The sequence below is a fragment of the Antedon bifida genome, chromosome 4 (genome assembly GCF_963402885.1).
Source record: "Antedon bifida chromosome 4, ecAntBifi1.1, whole genome shotgun sequence".
Taxonomy (NCBI): domain Eukaryota; kingdom Metazoa; phylum Echinodermata; class Crinoidea; order Comatulida; family Antedonidae; genus Antedon; species Antedon bifida.
The window spans coordinates 15,090,959-15,105,699 of NC_136229.1; the positions used below are offsets into that span (position 1 = coordinate 15,090,959).

Sequence of the window (14,741 nt, forward strand, 5' to 3'; positions counted from 1 at the left end):
TGCAAGTCAGGATAATCCGATACATCAAAGCAGGAACCAATACAAAAAACACACAAATTCACCCCTCTTTTTATCCAGTATATGGCTCTCTGTGTGTTTTACACAAACTTTCAGAGACTCGTTCATCATTTAATTTGTAATAATTTGCCTTTATTATTTTAATATTGTTCATACCCTATTCAATAATAATAAACTCAACAAATATATCCACGACACTTTATTATTTTATTTAGTCATTAAAGCATACATTATGAATTGAAAATATTACATAATTGTTATTAATAGGACGTAGGCCCTAGTTATATATGGGATGTTTCGTTCCAAAATCAATCAATCGAACTTTTATAATGTACTAGCGCACGCGCGCAATATTCTTTGCCGCAAGTACTTCTGTACGCTGTGCACATCGATATTTCACCGTAAAATGTGCAATTACATTTTCTTAAATATAAGAAAAAGTTTAAAGTATTTTCTTGCTCCTATACTTTTCATACATTAACGGAGACAAGTTTGACACAAATTGATCTGCATATCACGTGTCGGACTATAATCCAATGTCGTAACTCTTATATGGCTCTGCTAGTAGTCACCAGCCTAGTCACCAGCTAGTCACATGATGGACACGGTCAATACAACATTTTAAAAACAAATCACAACATGTTTTTAAAGTTGAGTAAACTTATCTTTTTGCTCTCAATAATAAACATTTCCTATTATACAGAAGCGGTGCTGGATGAAGGTAATTTGGTAAAGTTATTGATGTATCAGGCCTAGGCCTATTGCAATTCTGTTGGCCAATCTACTCTAGGCTAGCCTCTACTCTTCTCTAGGCCTAGTCTACTTACTTAGTTAGTACTACTATACTAGAGGGGCCTCGCTAGCCTAGCTAGGCCCAGGGCTAGGCCAAGGAGGCCCCTACATAAAACACTACACTCTACTGCTGTAGCTAGCCATTACATAATACATTACTACTAGGAAGAGTACTGTACCACCTAGCTAGCCTAGGCCTAGCCTACATCATCGGGCCTAATCAACTACCGTATATTTCGGTGTATAAGTCGCACTTTTGACACGCAAATTTGACCTCTAAATTAAGGGTGCGTCTTATACACCGAACATAAATGCCTCACCACACAGATTGTACATATAGGCCTAGGCCTAGCTAGGCTATCGTCACCTCGTTTGCTAGGCCTGAGTAGGCTAGGCCTAGCTACAGTAACTAACTAACGTAACGGCAACCTGCTTCTGCCTAGTTTTCAAGGCATTTTAGCATGATGTTATACTAAATATGATGAAAAGATTTGTTCATTATGGCGATCAAATTTCATTTGTAAACGTTTACGTACGATTGGAATAGTATTTATTTATACAGTAGTTATACGCACAATCGCCGTACCCCCAGCGCAAGCCCTTCTTGGCGGCCACATGGTGTACGGTATTCGACTAGTATATTCTCCAGGTGATTATAGCATGGACCTAGCGTACACACTTCTCGGATACGATTGTCCGTGAAAACGTGCGCCCTCTCGAAATGATCGAGCGAGGCTAGCCCACACGTACGTACGTGTTACACACACGGTCATGCACTCGATGTTACGGCTGTTGAGGCTGGGCGCGGCCGAGCCTAGGTAAGAAAAAACCTAAATAAAGGACGCCGTTGCAGATATAACAAAATATATTATTACAATAATATTGATTACAATTTAAAAAAACATTGTTTTGATGAAATATAAGGTGCGTCTTATACACCGACGATATAAAAAATACCGATATTTTACTCTCAGTTAGGGGGTGCGTCTTATACACAGGTGCGACTTATACACCGAAATATACGGTAGCTAGTCACAAAGCATGTCCTATAGTTATAGTAATAGCCAATAATTAATTAAGAAGGTCCCAGTGCATTCCCAGACGCCGGCTGACAGAAGGGGGAGGAAGCGGCGTGCGCCGACGGAGGGCTCTCGGGGTCTTGGCCCTGTGCCGGAAACCCCGCCTCCGCCGTGTGCTTTTGACCATGGAGTAATGTTTTGACGCACACTTTCATCCGGACCGTTTATTTTCGGCCCTAGGGCTGCCACCAATCTATCAGCTACGCCGTGCAAGGGATGCAGACCCTGTACATCCATGTTTCAATTGGGCTGCACCCCACGTGCATGGTGTTGGCGCGGGAATTTGCTACTTTTCGGGAGTTGGCCCAGAACCTGAGTGTTAGGGCGCTGGGAGAGGTGGGTCTGGACCACAACCGGTCCATCACCGACTGGCCCCGACAAGATCGGCTCCCGGAGCGGATCTTGCGGGAATGTTTCTGTCCCCAGCGTCGCCACGTGCTGACCCTGCACTTGCGGGGTGCGGCGACGGACCCGACGGGGGAGGAATGCTACCTCCGAGGGCTGGACCTTCTTCGGCTGGTGGGAGTACCCCGTGGGCAAAAACGGATTTTTCATAGTTTTGCGTCCTCTGTATTCATTGTGGAAGAGTTCCTGAGATTCTTCCCAATGACCTATTTCAGTTTTAATTTGGGGGTCGGGCGAGCGTGCCCAGCTTTGCAGGAGGCATGTAGATACCTTATGTACCAGTCAGAGCGCCGGGTCCTACTGGAGACGGACGCCCCTCACTTTCGTCCGACGGGCCACCGGGTAGGCTCCCGCTACTTCATCGGCTTCGCCGCCGAAGCCCTGGGGAAGGTTACGGGGATGGAGGCCAGTGAGGTCTTGGACCTCACCTGGAAGAATGGCCGGGACCTGATCCCGGAATAGTCTTGCTCCGCCAAGGGGCCCAGAAGAGTTACAGTTATTTTTAGTTCAGTTAACAGAAGCTTTTTAGTTGCAATTTGCACCAGGCCCACGGCCGGGTGCCACGTTTCGGATCACCAGTTAGCGATTCATTGAACCCAGTCTCGGGGACTGGGCAGCAACGCTGGCCAGGTGACCCCGGGTGACTACCTCCTTTTCCAAACCGAGTGAGTGTAGTATCGACTTTGTTTATCATAGCAAACCAAACCTGTTTTATTTAATTTTTATTTTATAGGAAAAAAACGAAGTAAATGCAGGTTCAATGGTGACAAAAAGTTGACTGAACCAGATCAAGACTGGGGATACGTAAACGTACGTCCAGATGCGTACATGTTTTGGTGGCTGTATTTCTCTACTATCAAGCCCTACTATTCATCAGCACCATTGGTAATATGGCTACAGGTACATACTGCTAAGAGTTTATCAATATATTGCCTTTGTAACCGTTCATGCATATTCCAACTTTAAATATAAAGTGAAATATTCTTTTTATAATTTTAAACTTTTTTTCTTCAGGTTGAGAATACTGAGAATACTGTTTAAGCATGTCATGTCCAAGCACATGAACACTGTAAAATATCATGATATCAAACAAAATGACAAACTCATAATTATAACATATACAGTAGATAAATAACTAAATGACTCAAGTTAAATTATGAACATTATATTGCACACTACAGACAGCTTCATGAAGGGAAAAAAAATGTCTCTTCATTTTAATATAAATAAACCAATAAAAATCTTGAAAACATGTTTCAATTAAATTTATATTAAAATGATGATTGAAAAGATATTTTTTTTCTCCTTGAAGCCGGGGGGAAAATAACACTTTTATTTATTTATCTATGTTGCTTATATATCGAGCAGACTGTATGATACTGAAATTAATTCTGATTTCCACTTCTTTGCTGCTCTAGGGAGGACCTGGTGGATCATCTACAGGATTTGGAAACTTTGAAGAGATAGGACCATTGGATGTGAATCTTAACCCAAGAAATTCCACATGGGTAAGATAGATAGATAAGTTGCTGGTCTGAACAAACCCTGTTTATGTTCCCTTTCAATCTAGAAACCAGGAACGGAAGTGATGGTAAAAGGACAAGAGCTAGGCCTAACTAGCCGACATCTTGTCCTTTTGTGGCAGAAAAGAAACCCAATAAAAATCTTGGCTACATGTTTCAGTTAGTATAAATTTATGTTAAAAATATTATTTATTTACATAAAGTTATGAATAATAATCTATCTAGGTAAAATCAAATTAAATCCTGAACAACACTGGACGAAGGACATAGAAATGTCCAACAGCTTGTGAAAGTATACATTTAATGATATAGTGTTCCACCAAGGACATAGCAATGTCCAAGTGATGAAGGTATGCATTCAATACAATGTTGTACCAAAAGAACATAACAATGTCCGATATTAATCAAGTGTTAGGTTTAAATATGATTTAATATTAAAATACAGATATTAAAATTGTATGGGACATTTGTTTAATCACTCAGTGATGATTCTTAACTTAAATTATTAATATTTAATAGTTGTCTGCAGCCAACCTATTATTTATTGATAATCCGGTTGGAACAGGTTATAGCTACGTAACAGATGAGTCAGCCTACACAACTAACGTAACTGAGATTGCAACAGATCTTATACAAGTGTTGAAAAATTTCTTTTATTATTATTGCGACTTTAAGGTAATCAGTTTAAAAGAGTTCATGATTATTTTCTGTGGAATGCTTGTTTGACTACACCAACGAAAAAATACCGGCGTTTTCGACTTGTAAGAAGTAGTCTCCGTCCCTCGGCCAGTTAATCAATTGTGATGTCCCTGAGCCTAGCCCTAGTCCTGTATTTTGTACTATGGTTCATGGTATTCTTCCGAGGCTATTAGTCAAACAAGCATTCATTGCAGATGCATTTCACACCACATTACATCTTCATTCCATCATTTTTAGGTACAAGCTGCAAATATTTTATTCATTGACAATCCGGTTGGAACTGGTTATAGCTACGTAACAAATGATAATGCCTACACTACAAATGTTGATGAAATTGCTGTAGACCTTGTTACCCTGCTAAAACAGTTTTATGTAAAACATTCCGAGTTTAAGGTGAGAAGCTTATTCATACAATCAAATTTGTATCTAACAAATGAAATTAAAATCATCCTCATTTATTTATCTCATTTTGTTCATTCTTTATTAAAAAAAAAAACATTCATTGTTTGTACATTTTTAACTTTTGTAATTATTTTGTAAATATAGATACAGCAGAACCCCTCCTTTGGAACACCTCTATTCAGGGGACATCCCTTTTCAGTTGTCATCCATAGTAAGGGGATACCTCTTTTCAGTTGTCATCCATGTTAAGGGGACACCCCTTTTCAGTTGTCATCCATATTAAGGGGACACCCCTATTCAGTTGACAATTTTGATGCACTTGTTTGTACTGGAATTAAGATGTAGTTAACATTCACCCAATGATTATGTTGAATTGTGTGCTATTAGTATTTTATTTTTACTTGGTGCGTATTTGCAACACAGTAATAGTAGTAGCAGCAGTGGTGGTAGTAGGATGATACACAGTCGATTCTTTGTGTACCTTGTAGTTTTATATTGTTTTATTCGTATTAAACTAGTCATTTCTGCATCAGAATACTTCATTAATTCACAGCTTGTGTCGTTTGTATTGTCATTAAAAACAAGATAAACTGTTCTGTTATCATCTGTTCTTTTACCTGTGAATGTACAGTTCTTTAACTTTTCTTCAAGTAAAAATTCAAAATATTTTAAATCGGTCTCAAACGTTGGTCCATATTCCTCTATTTTTCTCCAAAAAGTTTCGTTAAATTCTTTATAAAGCTTAGCATCGGCCCAACTCCATTTGTTAATTGATTCACGTAAGTTATCAGAAATGGTATAGCGTCGTTTATCACTTCGCATCCCTTTTGGAACATACAGAATATCTTCAAAACTAAAACACAAAAGTTTTCTTAATAGTAGCAAAGATTCATTATAATATTCATATATTAAAACAAGATCAAGTTCTTTAGAAATCTTCTTAATAGCAGCATCTACCAGATCTTGCTTTTCCATTTTTTTAGGAGCAAACCCAAGATCAAACAGGTTTGGGTTTTTTAGGTAATTTCTCATCCTAAAATGGCGATATTTGTTTAAAAAGTAGCGGGGTTTAGAAATAAAGTTTTCAAAGCCAGATATTGGTGAAAGGTGAAGAGGTTCAAATAACGTAAAATAACCAAAAAAGGACTCAATTTGGGTGCGGGGATCTCTGATTATTGTGAAGTATTTTGTTCCATGTTTCATGACTTTTTGCATTTTCTTCTTATCAAAACGAACATGATTGACTAGCATGTCATATTTACCAGGATATACCTGCGACGGTTTAAATTTACCGGAGCTTATTACATGCGAATCACGTTTAGGTATTGCAATCGTTAGGTTTCTAATGTACCCGTATCTCTGTAGTGTTGTTGTTAGTGTTGAACTTCCCGTCTTGTGAGTTTTCAAAAATACAAACATATTATGCGGTTTACACATTTCCTGATTGTTCAAATGTAACGGATGAGAAACTGCAGATTTCACCGTAGTATTATTGTGTCGCATTATTGGTAGAAAATGTTTTATAGCAATCCTGTAAAACATTACAATTGGAAAACATTAAAACTTGTAAATAGCACGAATGCCATCATAGTCATTGGTCCTTTACATCAAATAAAGGGTCTGTTATTTTTAAACAGATTGTAACTTACTTGTATAGGGTAGTGTTGAGTATTTGGTTGTTAAGCAGATTATTCCAAATTGTGAGTCCAGCGAGAGACAATAAACAATCTAGGTGCACAGTAAGCTATGCATAGTATTGTTAAGATGTACTACTGTATTCTGTATACCAACATTGTTATGTAAAGTATTGGAGCAAATAACTGAATGTAGGGGTTGGACAATTCTACAGTGTAGTCCATTTCTATTCATTCTTTATAGTTCTCAACCTAACATTTCCTAATATCAAAAAAAATTAAAAATATACTCACCTTTGTCTACTGAAACATACATACAAATATAATAAATACAGTATTCCAATACTTAAGAGAACCAATATGCACCTGGTGTTCAAGCCTAAACATAAATAATCATAAAAGAGCAAGTTTTTCTTAGTTAGGCCGGGAAAAATATATGGTTCTCTTGGTGCAGGATTTTGTACTTTCATGGCATGTGCAAATGAAACACACTATCAAATTGAGGTTAACGGGTCAGTCTAGTTAGTCCTATACTCTGTTAGGCCTTGCAGTATACTTTTACAATAAAATTATAGCAAATCATATTTTGTGAAGTATAAGTAATTTATTTCTTGAAAATACTGTAACAACGAATGTTAAGATAAGATGCTAAAATACTGTAGATGGCTTTAAATACTCAACTTTTAAATTATTCAACTAATTTCTCCATGCCCAAGAAGAATAATCATTGTTAAATCTAAATTTGTAAACCGTTTTACAAAAATTTGCTTACCTTTGTCAAATTTTATTATTGCCATTATTCAGAATTAAAATTGGAGGTAGCTATACTCAACGTACTGACATTTACTGTAATAACACCTTATGCACTGTGTTCTCAAGTTGTAGGTAAAATTCCTGGGAGAGAGAGACACAGACACCAACACTAACATATTATTAAATGTATGTTTAACCATTCCTGACATGTTCACTAAACTGTGACAATCTGAATTTAGTTAATGCTAAACCCAATGATCTGGTATTACAGCATGGTGAAAGTTATAATAATAGATCAATATATCAAATAGTTTTTTTGAATAGGCACCTTTGTGTCATTATAGATTGTCTCAAATGGTGAAGGTCATTTACACACCAGTGTATCCCATTGACAATTGACAGAGAGAAAGACAAAAAAGACAATGTGGATTACAGTATTATAAAGTTAATTGGTCAGAGTATCTAGTACAATTACATTAGAGTACAGCAAAACATCCGACCAATTAACTTAGCTCCCTGCCGAAAAGCTATTTAAATTATTATTACAGTTACATAAACTGAAAAGTACTTACAGTTAACAGATCCATTATAGGTTTTTATATTTATTATTCAATATTAACTGTTATATATCATAACCCTTTAAACATCCAATATGACATCATCTTTGATGGAAGGCCCCTTAAACACCAAATATGACATCAGGGGCCTTCCATCGATGGAAGGCCCTTTAAACATCTAATATCACACCATCTTTGACGGAAGGCCCCCTTCAACATCCAATATGGCATCATCATTGATGGAAGGCCCCTTAAACATCCAATATGGCATCATCTTTGATGGAAGGCCCTTTAAAACATCCAATATCGCATCATCATTGATGGAAGGCCCCTTTAAACATCCAATATGGCATCATCATTGATGAAAGGCCCCTTTAAACACCCAATATGGCATCATCTTTGACGGAAGGCCCCCTTCAACATCCAATATGGCATCATCATTGATGGAAGGCCCCTTAAACATCCAATATGGCATTATCTTTGATGGAAGGCCCTTTAAAACATCCAATATGGCATCATCTTTGATGGAAGGCCCTTTAAAACATCCAATATCGCATCATCATTGATGGAAGGCCCCTTTAAACATCCAATATGGCATCATCATTGATGGAAGGCACCTTTAAACATCAAATATGACATCATCATTGATGAAAGGCCCCTTTAAACACCCAATATGGCATCATCTTTGATGGAAGGCTCCTTTAAACATCCAATATCGCATCATCATTGATGGAAGGCCCCTTTAAACATCCAATATGGCATCATCATTGATGAAAGGCCCCTTTAAACACCCAATATGGCATCATCTTTGATGGAAGGCTCCTTTAAACATCCAACATCGCATCATCTTTGATGGAAGGCCCCTTCAACATCCAATATGACATCATCTTTGATGGAAGGCCCCTTTAAACATCCAATATGACATCATCATTGATGGAAGCCCCTTTAAACATCCAATATGGCATCACCTTTGGTCTTTGATGGCAGAAGCCTTCTACACTGTATTGAAGAAATCTTTATTAACCTGTTTCATTCTTTCAGACTATTCCATTGTATATTTTCTGTGAATCTTACGGAGGCAAAATGACAGCTGCGTTCAGTCAGGCCATTTTAAAGGTATTTAGACAAACTAAGAGTGGATTGCAAGAATGTCTTATTTTATAGAGGCTTAGGCTTAGGCCATTCCAATCCATCTTTACAGGGGCGTAGCCAGTTGGTGCAGGGTCATGGGGATCCCTTTGGACACCAACTATACAGAGAAGGAAAGTCAAGAAAATGAATATTTGATATACAGTAACTTTTTTGGTAGGAAATGAAAGAAGGAAGACTTTCTGTTGACTTCAGAGGCTTAGCTTTAGGAGACTCATGGATATCACCAATAGGTAACTATCACTAAACATACCTCTGCCAAGGGATGACCTCCAAAATAAAAAATTGTTGATGGGAGACTTCTCTATACATCCAATCATCTTTGGTTTTGATAGGAATGTTAGAACAATTCAGATTCCTTTCATTGACTAAAAACCAACCTAACTATGGTAGGTGTCTAATATCTCCTCACCTAAAGCTCTCACTGGGGCACCCATCATTTTATCATTTACAAATTAAAAGTACAATACTTAATTGGTATTATAATTCCAAATATGTAAGCAAAGTGAATATTCCATAGTTAAATAATAATAATCACTGATAGAACATTGTACAACATGTATGCCTAGAATAAAGGTAATACACTGCATTTGTTCAGTAAATGGTCCTTTCTCCATTACTGCGTTCTTCTGCTGAGTAGATCAAATAAATCAATCTATATAACGTATATTAAAGTTAATAGTGCCTACAGGTACAGTACAGTAATTATAAGTCACAGAGTCTGTACAGCATGTATGCCTAGAATAAGGTTGTAAAAGTACTGGTAAAACTAGAAAGCCACTCCGAGAGTGAATACCTTCGCCTATTGTAAAATTCTCCACCATAAGATTTCTCCGGAAAAATATATATATATATATTTGTGTGTGTCTTAATGCTGTTTGTGATTTAGGCTAATTTCACTATAAGCATGTGTATGCGAGTTTGGTGTAATGGTTATGTAACAAGCCTTTCAATTAACAATAGCTTCAGTTGACTAATAATAGAACAGCAATGCGAAAATCAAACGAGTGAATTTGAAAAGAAATAGGTTAAATTTTTTAACTACTCGCATCAAAAAATGTGCACATTAAATCAAATTATGTTTTAAAATTACAAATCACAAATTATAACTTTTGCCTCTTTTACAAAAATGAAGTCTTTTGGACAAGTAGTTCACGAGAAAATTCAGTTTACTTGTTACTTTAAGACTGCTCGCCGGCTTTTGAATAATTCTGTCCTATCTTTTAACACTAGCAGGTCTCAAAAGTAAATTAAAAATGTTCCAGAATTGGGACCATGGTCCCAAAATTTAATGGAATGGTCCTTGACCACATATCTATCTTTATATTCATTTTGGTAAAGATCTTGTAATTACTTTTTGAGTAATCCTGCTAACAAACAAACACACACGATCGATTACATATACCTCCTTGGCAGAGGTAAACAACATGGTCTTACCTACATGACTGCTTGCCTTCTACTGAGGAGAACAAAAGAAACCCAGAGCTGTTGAGTAACATGTAAATTAGACCACCTGGAATAAAGGAACAATAGTGTGTTAAATTAAGTACTAGTGTATTATGTAGTTGTCAACAGCTCCTACTGCAATGTAACTATTTGTGTTTGGATAAATAGTTTTATTCCATCATTGAGAAAAATAATTTGCAAAGATTTATTTAATTATATTTCAATTATTTTATTTATTAAAAATTATTTCCATAATATTTGGAACAATTTCTGGTTTGATTTAATACATTATTCTTTATTATATTAATTTTATATTTATTTTTATATTTATTTTAATTTAATGATATTAAAGTGTTTTTCTTCATTTTTTTTAAACAGATTATGTAAACACATGGGGACCTTACTTGTATCAAACTGTAAGTATTGATAAATAACATATTTTCGGACTCAATTTTATTAACAAATTAATTTATTTCTCAATACAATAAAAGGGGAGGTATGTAGTTGTGAAACAAACAAACTGAATAGCACATAAATATATAAGTTTTAATTATTGTCAATTTAACTTACTTTGTTTTTCTTTTCTATTTTAGTCACTTCTGGACAAGAGAGGACTAGCCTTGGTTACAAAATCTGCCAATGCCACAGAAAATGCTTACAATGATGGCGACTATGAGAAGGCAACCCAGCTGTGGGGTGCAACAGAAACAGTCATTGCTGAGGTATCATATTTTTTTAGGGTTTTTATGGTTCAGCCGAAACCCCTTTTTAAAATCATTGTTGGAAATTACTATGTACAAATTGATCACAATTCAGTTTTACTATGAAGATGACCTTTATCAAATATACAATTATGAATGATTATTTTTATAGAACACAGATAATGTAGATTTCTACAACATTCTTTTACATGACAACACTAATAATCTATTGTCAATGAAGAAGGCTTCTCATTTACCACCAGAATTGAGTAAGTGCAACAAATAACTTGACATTTTAAAGTGTTCATCATTTAGAGTTGAACTGCTTGTAGTTTGTTAAAACACAAAGTCACTGATAATAAATAAAAACATTTCGAAAATATTTTCCTTTCCAATTACAGAACATTTGTATTTGAGACACGTGTCACGGTTTGAAAGTGACCCATTAACAGAACTCATGAATGGACCAATCAAAAAGAAGCTAGGCATTCCTGACAATGTCACATGGGGTGGTATGTTATACAATTTATTGATATTCTGTGTTGAGTATATGATAAAAATGCAAGGTAACTTTTATAGTAGGCCTATTAATATTTAATTAATAACTAAGAAATTAAAATTAAAGATGTATTGTCCCTTTGACTAATTCCAAAAAAATAAAAAATAAAATATTTCGAAAAAAAGTGGGTCATTTTGAAGTATCATAATAGTTATTAACTTTCACCAAAAATTAGTCGAAAAAAAAAAAATTTAACTGAAACACAGACGTTTTTTTGTTCAAAAAATAACTTTAACTTCCAGTCAAAGTTTACGATCAAAACATATCGTGACGATTTTCCAGACGAAATGTAATCAAATTAATTTACCTGTTAATTACGTAAACTTGTTGTTTTTGGCTCGAATTTTCGACTTAAAGTGAATAACTTTAATATTACTTTGATATGGCCAATTTAAATTTAGAATATTTTTTTTTCTTTTTTGTGTTTCAAGGGACAATACATCTTTAAGGTATACATATGTTAATTACTTTCAATTCAAATTGTTACTGTTTACAGCTCAGGCAAATGCAGTGTTTGCAAAGCAAGCGGGAGACTTCATGAAACCAGTCATTGACATAGGTACAGTATAGGTTCTTGATTTCATATTTTATAGGTTTCTTTATTATGTATGGATTTGGGTAGCCGAGTGGCTAGGACACTTGATTATTGTACAGAGACACTCCGGTTCATTTCCCGACAACTCCCAGTCCACTGATCTGTAAAACGAGTGGAGGATAAGGCAGCGTGGAAAGGAACTGGCCAACCTACCACTTAATGCGGAAGCTTAGTACAATGAGCTAACAGCTCACCCCACCTTATTATATAACCCTTGACCTAAGATACATACAATTTTACAAATTGCATACTGGGGCATTAGGCAAATTTAGACAGGGCACACCCCTAAAATAAAACAGTTATTGAAAAACTTCTTATATTTAATGGCACTATTTAAACAATATTTTTAACATTATATAGTTGATGACCTTTTGACCAACTCTACCGTTAAAGTTGTGGTGTACAATGGACAATTGGACCTTATATGCGACACTCCAGGTAACAATAGATACATAAAACTGTAAATGTAAATATATGGTTTGCTTCATCTTTCTTGTGAAACTGTGAGTTAATAAAGTGATGAACTCAATTTATTAAAGTCATGCCACAAGTATAATATTGTTATTGTATGTGTGTGCGCCCTGGTGTGTGTAAGCTCTGGAGTTCGACTAGGCGATGTGAAAGTGGTACAATACCTGTACAACAATTGTCTCAGATAATACTAGGGCCTACTAATAAGCTACTCTATTCCTAGGTACTGAATTATGGGTGGAAAAACTTACGTGGCCTGGCCTGTCTAGCTTTGATGCATTGAAGTGGACACCATTGTACACAACTGGCACTCAAACAAAGGCTTTTGTCAAAACATTCAAGAATTTCAGTTTTTACTGGATCATGAACGCAGGACATATGGTGGGTATCTTTAATGTGTGTGTACCGTTTAAGAATGTTCTAGAGTTGTCTACATCAGACTTTATGTGAGGTGCCCATATATGGATATGATGATGTCATAATACCATAATTGGGCATAGCACACCCCATATTTGGGAACATCACACTTTTTTCAAACTAGTTTGATAGTGTAGACAGAGCTTAAGGTTATGCTTGATTTGCAGACCCTTACAAACAATAATGGGGCTTTCATGGGACGCTGGAGTATGGTTGAGCATCTATTAGGAACAAATAATGACCAAACTGTCATGTTAATTCATTAATAATGTATAGCACTTAACCAAATTAAATGTTCTCTAAAGCGCTACAACCACATGGCTCGAACTGGGTAGAAATTACGTCATTCATTGTCCGCATGCGGAGATATTGGGACACGTGTCCTCGCTGCTCACACCTCGATACAAAGTTTCTAGTTCCAGATGATGACCGATTGACATCAGGTCATCAGTCGTCTCAAATCGAAGGCTCCCTACTCTCTTCACCCTTGACAGTGGAAATGATTCAATTTTGTGCTTTACATTTTCTGTTCAGCACTTAGAGGCGCCCTGTATTTTGCACTTAATAATAATAAATTGAACATTACTATTATTTATCTGCAATATATGAAGAAAAGTTAAAGACCAATTAAATCCTTTTTATTTCAATAGGTTCCAGCTGATGCCCCAGATATGGCTCTGAAGATGTTGAAGATGGTAGTGAAAGACGAGTAGACAAAAGAGTGCAAATATCATTAGAATCAGTGGTTGGATTCAGGAAAGCCTCTTTGGTTTTCTTCAGCTCAAGGCAACATACAGCATTGCAACATTTTAGAAGCCACAAGAGTCGAACCACCTTGTACTGGTATCAGCATAACGATATAAATATATGTTATTTTTATAGATTTTAATTCTTCTGTTTGTTACTCTAAAGCTTGGTTCCCACTAGAACGCAACGCAACAAGCCGCAACGTAACAAGCCGCAACGTAAGCGAATTGACCAATCACAAGGAATGGTTCGAATAATCCATCAATTGGATTGGTCAATTCGCTGCAGTGCGGCTTACGTCCTTGCGGGAACCAAGCTTAAAGCAATATTTCAATTTTAATCTCAGTTTTTGTTAATTGTATGGAACTATTGTGCAATTAAAAAATGTACAGTACTATTTTAGCAAATAATTAGAGACTGATTACTCATTTATATAAGGCCATTTTAAACCAAAGAACCTCTTCTAAATGGTAGAATGTTATATAGACATACACTGCACTCAATAAAGCACAAAACAAGCAATTACTTGTACTGTATTTCCATTTATTTAGCCTAGTCATTTCCAACAATTTTAAGGCTAATTTAAAAAGACGAGCGATAACAGTAAACCGCGTAGCTTGTAGAGCCTGTATCTATCATGAGCAGGTTTCCGCTCAACCGCCCGTCTGTTCTGCGTTTTGTGTAAATGGTCATAAGAAATAACATTCTATATTTTTGTTTCCTGCTATGTAAATTGGCCTTTTATGCAACAAAAACCACACAATTATTTTGGTATACCTCAAGGTGAACTTTGG

General features: G+C 36.1%; 2 protein-coding genes across 3 annotated transcripts; one reads left to right on the forward strand and one right to left on the reverse strand.

The window, feature by feature from the left end:
* The first annotated feature begins 601 nt into the window (after positions 1-601).
* On the forward strand, positions 602-14,506 carry LOC144840909 (retinoid-inducible serine carboxypeptidase-like). 2 transcript variants are annotated; one of them, XM_078696993.1, is made up of 15 exons: positions 602-739; positions 3,028-3,194; positions 3,713-3,802; positions 4,337-4,492; positions 4,754-4,909; positions 8,904-8,978; positions 9,172-9,244; positions 10,836-10,873; positions 11,051-11,179; positions 11,331-11,427; positions 11,560-11,670; positions 12,214-12,276; positions 12,673-12,750; positions 13,007-13,164; positions 13,851-14,506. In XM_078696993.1, exons 1-15 carry the CDS (start codon positions 658-660, stop codon positions 13,911-13,913), a joined length of 1,536 nt encoding a protein of 511 aa, XP_078553119.1. In that variant the 5' UTR covers positions 602-657; the 3' UTR covers positions 13,914-14,506. The 2 variants fall into 2 exon arrangements, with proteins under 2 accessions (XP_078553119.1, XP_078553120.1); XM_078696994.1 differs by lacking the exon at positions 4,337-4,492 and having other exon boundaries at positions 13,851-14,504.
* Positions 5,240-6,561, reverse strand: LOC144840912 (galactosylceramide sulfotransferase-like). The gene has a single exon (XM_078697000.1). It carries the CDS (start codon positions 6,419-6,421, stop codon positions 5,282-5,284), a length of 1,140 nt encoding a protein of 379 aa, XP_078553126.1. The 5' UTR covers positions 6,422-6,561; the 3' UTR covers positions 5,240-5,281.
* Positions 14,507-14,741: the final 235 nt, after the last annotated feature.